General features: G+C 37.7%; 1 protein-coding gene across 1 annotated transcript in view; it reads right to left on the bottom strand.

Moving 5' to 3' along the window:
- Positions 1 to 11974: 11974 nt before the first annotated feature.
- The window catches only part of LOC307118216 (leucine-rich repeat transmembrane neuronal protein 4), a gene marked incomplete at its 3' end in the record, with an annotated part of 119801 nt that continues 114007 nt past the window's right edge, over positions 11975 to 17768 (bottom strand). The window contains exon 3 of the mRNA XM_079803753.1: positions 11975 to 12313. Within this exon, the coding sequence (XP_079659879.1) occupies positions 11975 to 12313 (339 nt within the window). The remainder of the gene's footprint in view (positions 12314 to 17768) is intronic.

Here is a 17768-nt window from a genome sequence, read left to right as displayed (position 1 = left end):
TCAACGGTTCTTCAGAGGTTCTTCAGCGGTTCTTCAGAGGTTCTTCACCGGTTCTTTGACTAAGGTGCTATATAGCACCTCTGAAGAACCGCTGAAGAACCACTGAAGCACCAAAATTGGTGCTATATAGCACTAAAAAAGTTCCCCTATGATTACGAGCCTTTTTTTTTAGAGTGTACTTTTCATTCGGCTCACTCACACTTTATTGAAAAGCCACGTTCAGTTTTTAATTGTAGTGTCTATTCTCTAACTGAATGAAATGTATTTTATTACTATGAAAATCCAAATGACAGTGGGGGCGGTGTCATGGTGGGCAAGTGATAACCAGTCGCCGTGGCTTTGGGAGTGGCCTCGTTAGGCAGCGAAGCAAGTGCATTCTGGGGGTTGTTGTCTTTCATCCACATGAGACAAAAATAAATTTTTTGTCTTTTCTCAGTCTAGAAGGCACCAAATTCAAAAATTATTTCACATTTCTACTGCATAAATGACCCAGTTTAAATACATAGTCATCTTCCCAGCCCTGAAGTACCCCTTTAAGTAAGCAGAACTTGCAGATTTGTATATTGTACATTTTAATATGACTTTAATTTAACTTGAAATATTTGAGCTAATTCATGAACTTAAAATTATCATGCAATCGCAAATACTTTTAGTAGTTGAAACTTGGCTAGCTTTAACTAGCTCATTCAATGAATAAATAAAAATGAAATAAAAAATACAATACGATAAAAAAAGAGATTAATACATGGAAATTCTTATAGCCCCTTTAATATAACTTTATAATTATTAATTATACGGAATGTGATTAATTAAATTAATATAAAATTAACATAATGGTAATATAAAATATTTAGTAATTAAAGTTTTTTTAAATGTATTATTTTATATTTTATATATTATTCTATGAACGACATCACTTCAGTTCAGACCATTTCCAATAAGCTCTCTGATCGGTTTTTAGAAATCGCACAGAACAAAATAACACGGTTAATACCAATATCTAATAAATGAGTAACAGCCTAAAAACAACATTTGCACATATTTCCTTAATCAATAAGTGAATGCGTTCATTTTGACTCTTGATTCATTTAGATTTTTTCCAGACACGAAAATGCATACAAATGACATTCAAAATGACAAGAATTCAAATGGACAGTCCTGTACATTAGATCGTTAAATTACTTTATTTCTGATCTCATCATCAAAATTTTTACAAAACATTTTTTCTGACAATAATATACTCAAAGAAGAGCCACATTTTTGCATTTGGAGCAGGTCTTCACAAAACTGTTTTCAATCTGCGTACAGATGAAAACAAAAGAAAACAACAGCAAACTAACAGAAGGGTTATAACAATGCATATTTACATCCCACAGAAAAACAATAACCCATAGCCAGAGACCAGGCAAAGCCAGAGAAACATGATTTTCATGGAAGTTAATGGGCCTACAGAGGATGAAGTGGAAGGTTAAAACACAGGGAGAGAATACAAATGAGAGACAATATTGCTTTTCATTGTGTTTTTGCCCTATGTAATCCATTAATAGATTGAGTGGGGGGAAATGAATCCGAACCAAAAAGCCCAAATTCGCTTGAATCATTAGTTTGAGTTCTCCATAAATCATCAGGGCCCAGATCGTTGATATCTACACAATTAGCAGTGATGTCACGCCTCTTTCTACAGCACTCTATTTCAATTTAAAGAACGGTGTTTGAGGTCTCAGCTGAGCACCGGTTTCTTTCATACAAATCGGCTCTGCTTTACAAATAGAACAAAACATCCGACTCAAGATGTTATGCTGAGGAACCTTGAACATGCTTGATGGGTTTGCAGTCAGCCAGCTTAACAGACGTCATTTTAACAAAAGCGTTTTTGCTGTTGATACATCAAGCACTCGGGTAACAGTGAAAACAGATATATGGGAGCTACTGCGACAAGTAGGCCTACTCTAAAGCAGTCAAAATACAATGTCAGATCCTTTTTTCCCGCAGACGACACTCAAAAGTGCTAGACCGACAACTCAGAATCAGCATGAAATACATAAAGCAATACGCTTTAGTCAGTGTATAAATACTAAAACTGGAACAAAAACCAGGCGGAATGGAAGTACAGTCGATTCAAGATCTGTCAGGTTCAGGTTGGAGCGAGTTTGATTCCGCAGTATTGCATTATGAGCAATTTTATATTAGTAATGAATGCCTTTTTTAGCATTTCAGAGGGAATTGTGTCTCTGTTCCAAAACCTAGCGTGCAGCCTACATAAGCAAGATTTTAAGGCATTATTGGCATGCTTGCGACATAAAAGCCGTTCCAAAAGGTAGGCAGCGTGATTAAGCTGCCTTCTAAAAGACCTACTTTTAGCTAGTTCAAAGGCATCTTCGCACTTTGTGGAGAAGGCAATCCCATAATGCACTGTGATGAGCAGTGAAAAAACAAAAGCAAAAAAAAAACATTACATAATGTTCTATAAAAGTCTACTTTGTTATAGACATTTGCATGTGTGCCCCTATGGAAATCTGATTCCCTTTAGATTCATTTAAATTCATCTTTCAACAAACTCTTCTACAGCACTTGTTATATAAATTTGGTTGTGTAAATGAGGCCAATGTGTGGCCCACAAAAATTTGGGAAATCTGAAATTCATTTGAGTGAATCTGTTCACCCAGATGTTTCATTTAGGGGTGAGCGGTTGCCATGTTAACACTATAAACAGAACAATTGGGCACTAAAAGTGGTTCATAATCATAGGGGAACCACTTTTGGTGCTATATAGCACCATATCTTAACAGGTTCTGCATATGGTAGCGGTGCTATATAGCACCTCAGTCATCCCAAAGAACCGCTGAAGAACCACTGAAGCTATACAGCTCTTAAAGTGGTTCCCCTATGATTACGAGCCAAAGAACCACTTTTAGTGCTATATAGCAGCTTTTTTTAGAGTGCATAGCAAAAGTTAATTTCTTACTTAAGTTTATTTTTAATCTCTGTTATTTAAAATGAAACAAATCTGATATTATTTTAATCTTATATCTGTTATTTAATAGTTGAGATGGTTCTTTAATGCTGGAGCCGGGTTTAAATCCCAGTTGTGCAGCTATTCAAAAATATGCTATTATATTCTATACTTTTATGAATTCTATTGAGAAACCATGATAAAAAGGTGACTAAAGACTGAGAGTCAATGTTCATGTTTTGAACTATGCTGTATAGCTGTATTTTGCGATGTGTTTGTTGTCAAACTCGTGTCGTTTATTTTTAATTATTAAAAAATGCCATTATTTGAAATGAAAAAGATAATAATTGGATTTTATTGAGAAAAACTTTTTGTTTGCCTTGTTTATTTTTTCAATTATATCAGATAACATTTTACACTGTTATTTGATCATACGTGCCCCTCACGTTATGGGGCATGTTGTCACATTTCAACATTAATCTGAAATTAATGTGGGAAAAAAATGAATACTCTTAACCCCAAGTGAATTTACACAAACTGAGAAAGTCAAAAAGTGTTAGGTTGTGCCCCGCTCTCCCCTAAATCAACAGTTTATAATTTATTTATTTTTATACGTTTTATCTAGGATGCACCGATGATGATTTTTCATGGCCGATTCTGATTTTTACAATTCCATTCCGATAGCTACCGTTTGAAAAAAAAAAAGATTTATTTGCTCTATTTCAGGGCAGACTTACTCTACACTACTTTAATAGGCATTATATGGAGGTAAGTGGAAAAGAAAATGCCATTGAATATTTATAATTTCCTTTCAATATTTCGAAAATCGCGAACAGTGAGCTTGCTGCGCCTGGTACGGTAGGCTACTGGCTACTATTTTCACTTCTGGCACCTCTGGCCCGTGTTAACGTTCTGTTACAAACTATTTTCATACAAATTACATTTTGGGAAATGGTTGCAGTGCAGTTTGTGTGTGGGACAGAGATCAGCAAAAGAATCGGTTCCGATTTATGGCCTGTTGATCGGTGCATCTCTAGTATTAACTAGTGTATGGTTTTAAACACTACAAAAAATGACTTTCTTTCTTAGTATTTCTGTCTTGTTTCCAGTCTAAATATCTAAAACTTCTTGAATCAATATGCATTTACTAGATAAGTAAAATTACATATTTTTCTTGTTTTCTGGGGGGGGTGAGTTTTTGCTTAAAATAAGCAATATTATTTGCCAGTGGGGTAAGACAAAATCATCTTGTTTCCCAAATAGAAACAAGATTACATTTCTTACCCCACTGGCAGACAATTCTGCTTGTTTTAAGCACACTTAATTCAGACTTTTTTCCCCCAGAAAACAAGAAAAAATATATTTTGTCATATTACGTATCTAGAAAATGCAAGATTTTTTTGATATTTCGACTAGAACAAAACAAAAATACTAAATAAGAAGATCGTTTTTTTTTGGCATTGATTTTGTAGCTCAAAAGCAATTTCAAGTTTTGTAGACTATTTTCCCCCAAATTAGTGTTCTTATATGTGTTTTTATCCTTCCTAAAATATTGAGCGACATGTGAACACTCACATAAAAAGTGGATTTTAATATGTAAAGCACTCTAAAGCGGTCTCTTCCGATGTTTCGTGATGGTTAGGATGCTAGGTGGTGAGGCAGCGTGCTAGATTTTGGAACAGAACTTTCGGCACTTCGGCCCAATTTTCGCCCAACCATCCTGTCCAACATTCAGCTGCTAAACTATGACACTTGATGTTTAGATAGTTTGTGGGCTGGAGCTCTGGTTGAATGTGGCACATTTAGTAGACAGAGAATAAGTATGGTGACAGAGCCAAGTCCACAATAGCAGCAGATGTTAGCCCCATGGGCCAACCCCCGCACACTGACAACAGCGCTACCTCTCAGCCATGTGCAAGCCCTGAGATAAGCAATGTTTTTTTTTTTCTCCTCCAATTTCTGCACAGATGAGCAGATGTATGTGTTTGTGTGTTGTATATAGCTCCTTTCACCAAGACTTTTGCCCCAATGTTTATATGGCTGCGCAGCAGAGAAGAAAACGGCCAGTGAGCTGTAATTCCTTCCCTCTGACTCTCTTTCTTTCTCGCAGGCCTTTTCCTGTCCTTCTGGATTTTTGCATTAGACACTCATTTGAGAGAAACGCAGAAGTAGAAAAGTCTTCTCCGTTTCTTTAAATCCTACCCTTGAGGAAAAATGAGTTCCCAGAAGACACTGGGACCCAAATCACAAGGGGAAAATAAAAGGTCAAGACCAAAACAAACAGGAGGGGGGAAACTCTGTGAAGTTGTGGTTTGATTTTGTTGGAACTCTAGCTTTTATGTGAATGAACTGTATTGGCCTATTCTTTGTCAGCAAAGTGCTCTCTGAATATTAGCGAATTACGCCCACTTCCTCCATTTTTAGAGAACATCCTTTGTGGACTAAGACGAAGTAAATGGACAATTTGCATTTAGCTTTTGTTTTCTGCAGCTTAACAGCACCTGCTTGGATATTTTCAGTAAATCTTCCAGGGAAATGTTTTGCTTTGCAAACATCACTATAGTTTTGTCAACTTTTGTGATAAGAAACTGTGCCCACATATGATCCTTGTGGCAAACTGAAATTTGATTGCACCGAAATCCATTAATAATTCATAAATTCTTGATTAAGCATTATTTTTCTTTTTCTTTTCTGGTTCTAAAGTGTATTACAGATTTGAATAAAATCTATACAAAACAATCAGCATGGACCCATTCTGCGCAATCACCGCATAATAGAATGTGCGAGGCACTACATTTTTGAAAATATAAAATATTTTGGACTCAAATATGATCCATAAATTAAATATATACACTACCGTTTAAAAATTGGGGGTCCGTATAAGGTTTTAATTTTTGAGAGAAGTCTCTTATGCTCACCAAGGCTGCATTTATTTTATAATACAGTAAAAAAAACAGTAATATTGTAAAATATTGCATTGCCAAAGCTGAATTTTCAGCGTCATTACTCCAGTCTTCAGTGTCACGTGATTATATACCACAATAAGATTCTTTAGGTTTAATTGATAAATAGAAAGTTCAGAAATACAGCATTTTTAAAATAGAAATCTTAAAGTTTTTAGAAAAAAATAGGGTTGTGTATATATCAGGTTCTTCACATGGGCCAAATTTGACAACATACGGTACTTTTTTAAATAGTACTTGTAAAAACAATTTTAAATTATGTTTGAATATTTATCACAATGTCACAAAGCCTGATTACCAAAATGATCCTATTTATAATCTATTGTTTTTACCCGAAAGACAATATGAGGGTTAAATACTCCAAACGGAAGCCACAAAATGTGAAAGACAAGCAAAGAGAAGAGGCAGGGGCGTCCTCAGCCTTACGTAAATGACCGTAAAGCAGCAAATTGTCAGAATAATGGGAAGAGACAGTTACATAAGGCTTCATGATTTGGCAACTTTGTGGAGGAGGAGAATCGTTGCTTTGAATGACGGTTTAAGAGCTTAGATTATCTAGTCAAGGTAACTCATCCAAATAACTGATTGGATCGCATGCTTTCGCACACATTCGTTTATTTTAAGACAAAAATGATAAAATTATGCGGTTCTGCAAAAAATAAGCATATGCCAGTTATTTTATTCAGACTGATACCTCACCAAGCAGACAGTCCCAGGGAAGTCTATAATACATGGATAAAATTACAACACAATCTCATGGCAATTCGTAACTATTGTACGCTTATGTTGTCCTGTGAGATCAGGTTGGAAAATTATCCTTTAGCATTCCTATTTATCTCAATGGCAGTTGCTCAGCTGGTGTATATATATATATATATTTATATATATAAATATATATACACACACACACACACACACCGATCAGGCATAACATTATGACCAGTGAAGTGAATAACACTGATTATCTCTTCATCACTAACTTCTGTTAGTGGGTGGGATATATTAGGCAGCAGGTGAAAATTTTGTCCTCAGTTGATGTGAAGCAGGAAAAATGGGCAAGCGTAAGGATTTGAGCAAGTCTGACAAGGGCCAAACTGTGATGGCTAGATGACTGGGTCAGAGCATCTACAAAATTGCAGCTCTTGCCGGCTGGCCCGTGTGGTCTGATCAAACAGACGAGCTACTGTAGCTCAAATTGCTCAAGAAGTTAATGCTGGTTGTGATAGAAAGGTGCCAGAATACACAGTGCATCACAGTTTGTTTCATATGGAGCTGCATAGCCATAGATCAGTCAGGGTGCCCATGCTGTCCCGTTTACTGCTGAAAGCGCCAACAGTGGGAACGTGAGCATCAGAACTGGACCATGGAGCAATGGAAGAAGGTGGCCTGAGGAATAACGCTTTCTTTTACATCATGTGGATGGCTGGGTACGTGTGCATCGTTTACCCGGGGAACACATGGCACCAGGATGCACTATGGGAAGAAGGCAAGCCGGCTGAGGCAGTGTGATGCTTTGGCCAATGTTCTGCTGGGAATCCTTGGGTCCTGCCATCCATGTGGATGTTACTTAGACAAGTACCACCGACCTAAGCATTGTTGCAGACCATGTACACCCTTTAATGGAAACGGTATTCCCTGGTGGCTGTGGCCTCTTTCAGCAGGATAATGCGCCCTGCCACAAAGTAAAAATGGTTCAGGAATGGTTTGAGGAGCACAACAACGAGATTGAGATGTTGACTTGGCCTCCAAATTCCCCAGATCTCAATCCAATCGAGCATCTGTGGGATGTGCTGAACAAACAAGTCCGATCCATGGAGGCCCCACCTCACAACTTACAGGACTTAAAGGATCTGCTGCTAACATCTTTGTGCCAGATACCACAGCACACCTTCAAGGGTCTAGTGGAGTCCATGCCTCGATTGGGTCAGGGCTGTTTTGGCAGCAAAAGGGGGACCAACACAATATTAGGTCATAATGTTATGCCTGATCGATACACACACACACACACACACACACACACACACACACACACACACACACACACACACACACACACACACACACACACACACACACACACACACACACACACACACACACACACACACACACACACACAGATAATGTTTTAATAATACTATAATAAATAAGTATTTATTTTACACTTTATAAATTGTATTTGCTATATCGTTATTTTATAAAACATTAGAACTATTAGAATGGAATATTCTCCCCTAAACATCAGCCTGACATTGTCTTTTCAAATTCAGGACACAGAAAGTACTATGGATTTTCTGCAACGCTGCCACTGAGCTAATGTCTTGCTGTAAGGAGCGTTTTATGAGGTTGTAAAGTTCTTGCGACTTACTCAGAATTGAAATGCGGTGGGCAGGTAACCTTATTAGCATTTACCTAACAACATCAAGCCTTTACTTGATACATCATGCATGAAGCCTTGGAGCAAAGTACAAGCCACTCTCACTGAACAAGTAGATATTATTTTAATTTGCCTGGGCTTCTCAAATACAAACCGAGGAGAGAGAGAGAGAGAGAGAGAGAGAGAGAGAGAGAGAGAGAGAGAGAGAGAGAGAGAGAGAGAGAGAGAGAGAGAGAGAGAGAGAGAGAGAGAGAGAGGGCTGGTGGTGGATCACAACAGTTAGGGCACATAGCAGAATCAAAGTATACATGACATCAATCTATCAATCTTTCAATTCTCAAACTGATTTCAGCAGTGAAGTGTTACAAAGAAAATGAAAATCTATGATGCTAATGAGATGAGGAACAGAATGAGACAGCAGATAGAAAAATATCAATCTTCCAAATGAGGGATCATATTGAGTCTTTCTAGAAGCGTATTCTTTGATCAGGATGCGCGTTTAAACAGCTGAGGCTTCTGTCCTTTTCACAAAAACTTGTGTCAAAAGAAGCAAAACAATATGTTTCTTTATACTCTCTATTTACAAGATAAACATGTGAAGATAACTGGTGCCGGAGACCATCAGGACACGTTTCAAAATGTCTTTGATCGTCTTTGACAGCGTCAGTTCTCTTGAAGAGATTGAGACATGACAGTGTGAAATCCGTTTCTTACCTCGCCAGCTCTCCATCACATTTCCTGTGACGTCTTGGCGGAGCATTGCGTTCGTTTTATCGATCCGTGTCCGTTACAAACATGCCATAGTAAAGTTCTGAAGGGGCCAAAGTGGTTACCGTGGCTCCTGAGAAGACGGGTGATGATGTCACCACCCGCCGTGGTTCCGGAGGCTTTGAACAGGTTGAAATTTGCAATATCCACACTAACTGTTGGTGAGGTACCATGTCCACATTCATTGTGTGAAGTCCAAACGCACAGGCACACAGGGTGAAAAAAAAAAAAAAAACAGTTTACAGGCAATAATTCCATATTCAATGTTATTCAAAAGTCTTTTGAGGGTCAAAAAAAAACGTACGCGACTGGACAATGGCTTGTAATGCCAGAGAGTTTCTTGATCAAAATGCTCCACTGAACTACAGTGTGTGAACCTGCAAACTGAGTGATACTGAATCAATGTAATGACCATAGTAGTCTGTTAGACTAAGTACTAGTCTAATGTTCAAAGAAAAGCCACACAGGAGCATCTGGTCTGCCTTAATCTGAACTCAAACTAAAAATGAGCAGGCCCTCGATGACTATGGGAGACCGGAGGCTATTGCAAGAGATCACTTTCTGCCTGTGGAAAGGTGTGTGTGTGGGGGGGTGGGGGTTGGGATTGGGGCTAAATTACAGAATTAAATACATTTTAGTAAAAAGCATTTTTCCCACTTTCCCACAAGCTGAAAACGCTTCAGTAATAGTACTACATATTAAATCAATAATACTATTATTTTGATGTGTGCTCTTACCGGAGATACGTTGGGTTAATAAAAAGTTTTGTGTTATGTGTTATGATTGCCCCGAGTCACTGTCACAATCCAACCCATAACACTCTGACAACTTGTATTAAATAAAATGTAATGATATTATTACTTTTGGCACATACGTTTCTTACATCAAAACATGACATGTAGATTTGTAGCATTAGTTTGAGTTATAAAGGGAAATTTCAATTACAGTTGTCCCCGGTCTCCCATATATCTTGCCGTTTCATCCAATTATAGCAATTTCATCCGTGTAGCTGCTTTGTTGAGTGACATCTAGAGTCAGAAAATCTCATGGTTAACACTCTATGACCTGAGGTGACTGACCACCTCTTTCTGAACTGAAACTTGGGAAATCTTGGTTAATTCAGCTCTTCGATACAACTGGAGGCTCATATTAGAGGTTCTAGCTTTGTTATTGTTAGATCATTTCCACCAATAATTAAAAAGCCATTTGAAAATGATTGAGAAAGGTAATTTTGGTCAGAAACATGTTTTACACAAGTATGTGAATGTAAACGCTTCTAGCTAAGCTCCATTTCACACATTGTTGTGTGCCAAAACGTTAAATTCAAGTATGTGGTGAATTGCCAGCATTTCCACCATCAGTTTTTCCATTTAGGTCAATTGCTGGCTTAGCATAGCAACACTTTTCAATGACACATAGCTAGCTACTTCAATAATAACACATCCAGCGTAATGCCACCCCCCGGAGGTTTGTTACAACAGGAAGTATGCGTTGCATACTTGCGAAAAACGTGTTTCTGCCACTCTATGGTAACTCCAGCATGCTAACCGAGTGAGGGACGTTTGCTCCGCCCCCTTGGAATTCTTCCCTCTTGAAGCTGAAGCGTGTAATTTTTCAGTGTTTAACTAGCTAAATGCAGAGACAACTAATATTTAGTCAAAAGTATGAACAAGCGGTTGATTTAGCAGAAACATCGTTTGTTTGTTTGAACATTACGACCAGCCAACATAGCAACACCGGCTCAACCAATAGTGTACATTTGGGGGCGTGGTTTTCTGTTTTTCTGACCAATGGCAGATGAAGAGAGTGTTTGGGGAAACCTTTTTGAAAACAGTCATTGTTTTTGACACTAGTGGTTGCGGAAATTACACACTTCAGCTTTTAAACTTAATACACACTCACAAGCAAACACACACATACACTATCTAGTTAACAGGTAGCCTTCAATTACAAAGCTTGGCGTTTTTCACTCGGCATTTCAGTACTGAATTCTGCAGAATTCAAAATCAGGCAATATCGCGATGTCAGTCGTAAATGCCGCTGGCCCACACATTACAGTACGCGTTAGACACATACTGATATATTTGATTACATTTTGAAAAGAAACACAAGCTTTATGTACATCTAAAGAAGCTTGATCTTTGGTACATGTGCACGCTGAAAGACCTTGACGTGTGAGACTTCATTTCGGTTTTAATGAACGCGTTTTTTTACTCAAGAGATCTTCCATCTGACATGCTCATGTCTGGACAGATCTGTCTTTTTAATCAAATAATGACAACATTTATGAGCACTCCCTGGCAACTAAATGAAAATAACAGCGAGAGGCCTTTGAGCTCTGGTGAACATTAATTTGCTTCTTTTCATTCTCTCGTTCTCACACTCTCTCCCTCATCATCCAAAAAAAAAAAAAAAAAAAAAAAAACCTTGTTTATTGCACATTCCCATTCATTCTTCACTCAGCATGGGAGAATCACCATTATCTACTCCTCGGAGAAGGCGTCATGTAGCGTCGGTACAGAGCGAGGGCTGAATGAAACCAAAGCCACATTTAACGTCTCATGCATGTTGCATTGGATTTCAATTTGCCATTGAGCAGAACGGAGACAACAGAACATGTACTGGCCTTTGATTCGGAACAAAGAAAAGATGGAAAAACACAAATGGAATCCCATTTTCCAGGATACACTACACTCCACAATAGAAGTGTTCCGTATGCCAGATCCTCGTGTCCTCCAGCGACGTTGTGGGAATGATTTTCTCTTCTCTATATTCGCGAGAAACAGTTAGCGCGCAGCAGTATGCACAGTTTTCAGACGCGCAGCTGCGTTAATGCCGGCAGAATGTGGATCACCACCCAGGCACAGCCTCTTTTGAAATTACCCATCATGCCTTGCTATATGAGCGGGGCTGTTAGCGTCTAAAAGTGAGGGTGCTGGTGGAACGTTCTGTTGTTGGATAGTTAATGGAGCGTTCTGTTGTGGGGTAGGGGATGCTGGGCCCCTCCATGGGCGCTCTCTGGCTGGGTGGGGAACGTGGTCCCATGGTGCCCGTGTTGATGGTGGGCACTGCTGGAAGGGCCACAGTCTGGATGGTGCTCCTCTCGCGGGGGGGAAGCTCCTCCAGCCCCTCCAGGCTTTGTGGGGGACCATCATAGCTCATGTTGAGCCGCAGGGGTTGATGCGCCTGGCAGTAGTCCACAATGGGCTGCTCGTACCTGTAGAAGGTCAGAGTGCTCATCTGGTGAGGGACCTGTGGGGGGGTAAAGTAGAGAGAGAGAAAGTTGAAGATTCTTAATTAGAATAATTAAGCCATCAACAGTCATTAAATCATCATTAAAGGGAGAATTCACTCAAAACTGATTCACCCTCAAGTCATTTTAGACCCATCTGACTTACTTTTCCCAGTAAGACACAAATTGGGAAACTTTGTAGATTGTCCTGGTTGCTCTTTTCCATGCAAATATAACGAATGACGATTAAAGCTTCAAAAACAAAACAAAACATGTGGTCCATTTGACTTATGCCCTAAATTCCAAGTGCTCTGAAATCTTTCAAAGCTTTGTGTGACAAGAACATTTAAATTGTTATTCACTGATAACATTAATCGCTACAACCAGAGTCAAAGCTGAACTCAAAAACAGAATAAGTCAGATTTGTGAATGAATAATTCAGTCTCAAACGGAATGAATAATTCTGATTCAAATATGATTTATTCACAAATCAGTTAAATCACTCTCATGAAGAATTTTCAGTGAATTAATAATTTGTTAACACTTTACAATACGATTCCATTTGTTAACATTAGTTAACCACATTAGTTAACATGAACTAGTGATGAAAAATACGCATTTCTTAATCTTAGTTAACTCTTTCCCTGCCAAACACAGAATTTTCCGTAATTTGTGAGAAAATGTTTCCCCGCCAAACACGGAATTTTCACTGTTATACGCTAGGGGGCGCTATTATGCATCTTCTGAATGAGTACAGAATCTGCCGATAAAAAAACAGGCAAAGAAGTCGCAAAAAAACAAGTTATTTAAAATATATGTAAAATAACGTGATCATCAACATTAAACATCATATAAATCAAAACTGCCTAATGTTACAGAATGAAATGACGACCCAGGACGAGCTATAGCACTGTGCAAGCATTAGGGGTGTTGATGGACTCGATCTACTCCATCTGTGTTTGATCATCGCTCTGAATATGATCTGGATGTAGTCTTTGACAAAAACGTGATTTTCTCAGCTTTTTGTTCAAAATGTTGCTTTTTTTATGAAACACCCATATTTTAGTGATGATAAAAAGGAATGCAATGCAAGCTAGAATATATAAATATTTTTTTAAAGCATAGGGTCAGCTCTTTCTTTTGATATATTGCTTATTTTTTAAATAAGCAATATATCAATATCAACATAAGCAATATAGCAATATACTCTTTCCCTGGCAGTTCATGTCAGGGAATAATGTTCATGTCAACATGTATGTTAAATCAAAAGTTATATCTGTAAATGTTTTTGGTAACACTTTATTTTAGGCTCCAATTCTTACTATTAACTAGTTGTTTATTAACATACATATTACTGGGATTTTGGCTATTTATTGGTACTTATACAGCATATATTAATGCCTTATTCTGCACATTACTAACTATTAATAAGCAGTAATTAGCAGTTAATTGAGGCAAAAGGAATAGTTAATAGTGTGAATTGGACCCTAAAGTGTGACCATATTTTTTTTATTGAACCCGATTGAACCTTTAACATGAACTAACAATAAACAGTTCTATTTTTTTATTAACTAATATTAATAAACATAAATATTGCTGATTGTTATTTAATGTTTGTTAATGGTTTCAATAATGTTAACCAATATGACCCTATTGTAAAGTGTTAATCATTCAAACTGGAACTGAATTAAAGTTTCATTGAAAAGATCTGAATCAAAAGAATGATTTGTTCATGAATCAAACATCGCTACTTCTCTCATGAAAAATGTTCACAGAATTAATCATTCAGACTGGAACTGCAATAACGATTCATTTAAAAGATCAGATTCGAAGGAATCTGATACTTCTCCCATGAATTTTTTTTTTTTTTTTTTTGAAGTCACAATATGGACCACTTTTATGGTGCTTTTTGTCATTCTGTAGCTTGACAGTCCCTGTCCTTATTCAATTTCTTTTATGTAAAAACAAAAAAACAATCAGGATATTCATCAATATCTATTGACGTCTATCTATCTATTGAACCTATTGTGTTCCAAGGACAAATGAAAGACATACAGGTTTGAAATGACATGAAGGTGACTAAATAATGCCATTTTTTACATTTTTTGGGTGAACTCTCCCTTTAATTAGAGTAATTAAACCACCCCCTCACCACAAGAGTCATTAAATAGTCATAAAATATCTCCGATAATGATTCTACCACCAAGAGACATGCACACATTCCAACATCCCTCATCGTTCTCAGCCCACTCGCGACTTCCTCTTTAAGCTCTGCTTCCGTCTGCATTTAGAAGCTGCCTCGTGGCGCCTCGTTTTCAAAGAGGCACCGCGCTGGTAGGGGTAATAGCTTTTTACACCGAGTGCAAACCCAGCATCTGTCTTGCTTCCCAGTGTGTGTGCCGTGCTCGCTGGTGACTCACTCTGTGTATACACAAGTGGCAGAACACACACACACACACACATACACACACACAAACCCCCGCATAGGCTTCTGCAGCTATTCCTATGATAAGTGACACAAGCAAATATGCCTTTCCTTTTCATGCCGTGACTCGGGAGAGCCACTGTGGAGAAACATGCCACATGTGGCTGCCTCATGTGTACTGCCAAAAATATTTTAATTTTGTGTGAAATGTGACAATGAACACCGATAAAATACTGACTGGTAAATGTCCTTAAAAACATTTCCGTTATTTAAATAAAAATGCATGAATTATTAAGATATTTTCACTTCTAAACTCATTAACAACATTCAGTTTGCAGTGTCTCCATATGGAATCAGTGAATAAATCATTATTTTTATTTTGACCAAATAATTATTTTGAGCTATATCTTTTCAATGAACCAATTTATCCAGTTCACACATTGAATAACTGGATAAAGATTAAAACTGAGCTCGACGCACTGACAACTTCCTTTGGTTCTATTTCTCGCACAAAACTATCATATGACTTTAGAAGACTTGAACTATGCATTTTATGGTGTTTGTATCATCATTTTTGGAGCTTATAACAGCTATGGTCATTTATAAACGGTCTTTATAAGGTAAAGAATCATCGAAATATCTCAAATTTAGATTCAGATAAGACTTTATGGAACGGATTCGGAACAACAGCATTATGTTTGTTTTTTCATATGGGGGGGGGGATATTAAAACTTATTAAAATCTTAAAGAGGACCGCTTGTTTACATTTTCATCTTTCTTTAGTGTGTAATGCTGCTGTTTAAGCATGAAAAAAGTCTGCAAAGTTACAAAGTCACTCCAAAGGGAGTTATTCTCTATATAAGCACTGTTTCTAAACTCCCAGAAACGATTGATTTTAGTGTTAGATCATGCCAAAATGTTAGATCAGATGGATCTCCATGTCAGAAATATCAAATTTATTATATCCGACCCAGATGCCGAATCCCTGCCAGATAATATAAGTCTTCTATCAGCCTGAGAGTTTTACTGAGAAAGCCAGGGAAGAGCAGAAGCAGGAGACAAAGTGATGATAATAAAAAGAACAGAGTTTATTGAATATTCTTAGTTGCTCAGACTCCATCTGGATGCTTCAATGCTCAGACTTCGTCCAGATGATACTCAATGCTCTGACTTCATCTGACCCGTACACTTCCAACAAGTGTTATTATACCAAGGGAAAAAAACAATGGAAAAAGACTGCTTCACAACATCGTCCTGTGACATTAAAAACCTTGAAATGAAGACATTCTTTTATCTCCCGTGAAGACAAACATCTCTTCAATCCACAATCATAAGAATAAACAACAAAAGCAAGCATTGCAAGAGCAAGGAAACATTAAAATAAGTAATAAAAAATATAAAACATAAAATGACACAGGTTGCTATTGGGAATCCTTAGATCTTTCAATAGTCTTGAGTTTTCTTCCAGGAAAGAACACGTCACACTGTTCCTCATTTAAATAATTCCCCCCTACGGCATATTCAAAATAAAGAGGCGATGCCTGGTTGAGTTGCATTATTATTCACGGTCGTGGTAAGCTGCGTGAGATTTCTGAAACATGCTCAAAGCAGTTGACCAATCACAACACACTGGTCCAGTCGACCAATCTTTCAGAAAGGGGCTTCATAGAAACGGGAACTAAGTCCCTTTAAGACGAGTAATTTCACTCGGCGGCCATCTTTGAAACGCCTCTCAGGCATGCAAGTGCAGCTCGTATCTCTTTGAATGGGGAAAAATGTTGTATATAAATAATATAAATGAATAAAATGTCATATTTGAAATCACCTATGAAATCTGACAACAATCTCTGTCATGATCATGACAAAAAACTGCATTTTTCAGCCTGGACAAAGCTAATTCACAATCCTAAACGCGCGTCTCAGAACACTGCCTGTTTCTATAGGAACCGGAGCTTCTAACGGCAGCTGCAGTGACGCGATGACTTTACTAATCATCGATTGGCTCTTTCATTTAGAAGGGGGGGCTTATTCGCCATTTTGGGCGTTGCACTTTCTCCCATTCATAAGTAATCGGAGTACACCGTCTTCCTATATATAAAGTCTTTGACTAAACAAAGTGTTACTGACAGACTGGGAAGAGAGGTGCTGCAACAACGTACAATATGTGAAAAATAATGTATTTTTTGAACAATATATATTCTAGGAAATCTTATTATCCAACACAGTTTTGCTTCTCAAGTAAACTAATCTTGATTAAAAAAACAATCAGATCTTATTTTTGGAAAACATGACAAAAATATTGATTAAAAAAATATTTTTCAGTGTTCCCATCCCTCTTACCATTACACACAATGACAAATCATGCTTAAACGAGTCAATGTGTATTTTCACTGAACGACCAGGGTTCATTGCTTTTAAAGGGGCGAATTAGTGAACGCTTAGAGATAGTGAAGAGCGACCGAGCGTGATTACCGTCACCGAGCACTAAGCGAACATTAGTGACAAGAGAGCTCTGCCGGTGTGACAGACGAAGAGATTTTACAAAGAGACTCCTGACAGGAAGCAAAATAAATAAACAACGTCAAATGCAGGGCCGACTCTCAAGTGATAATGAGATGCGTTATGTCAGCGGATCGGGTTTAAGGCTCTTTGTATGCCACAATTAATCCACTTCCCCATATTCCCCTGAGCAGAGCGAATGGCTTTTGCATGGGCACCAGCAGAATGCACAGCTACTTAAAAAACTGCTTTACTTAATGTGTCATGGGATTTGTTATGAAGAAATGGATAGTCATATAGGGCCAGTAAAAGGGATGTCAAAAGTACTAAAGCCAATGCTAAAATACGAAAAGCGATTTTACAAATACATGCGTATTTGTATGTGAAGAGCACTTGCCGTTTAATGTACCCATGTAAATAATAATAATTAAAAAAGATAAAACATCAGACCTGGTCTTGCAATGTAGTCTAATAGACCTGCTGCTGTCTGTTATGTTATAAATACTAATCAAACACTAATATTGTCAAGAAAAAATGCTCACTGATGTTGG

Source organism: Gobio gobio, assembly GCF_949357685.1.
Source record: "Gobio gobio genome assembly, chromosome: 22".
In the NCBI taxonomy this organism is placed as follows: domain Eukaryota; kingdom Metazoa; phylum Chordata; class Actinopteri; order Cypriniformes; family Gobionidae; genus Gobio; species Gobio gobio.
Note: the sequence above shows the minus strand (reverse complement) of the source record. Positions and strands in the feature narration are given on the sequence as shown.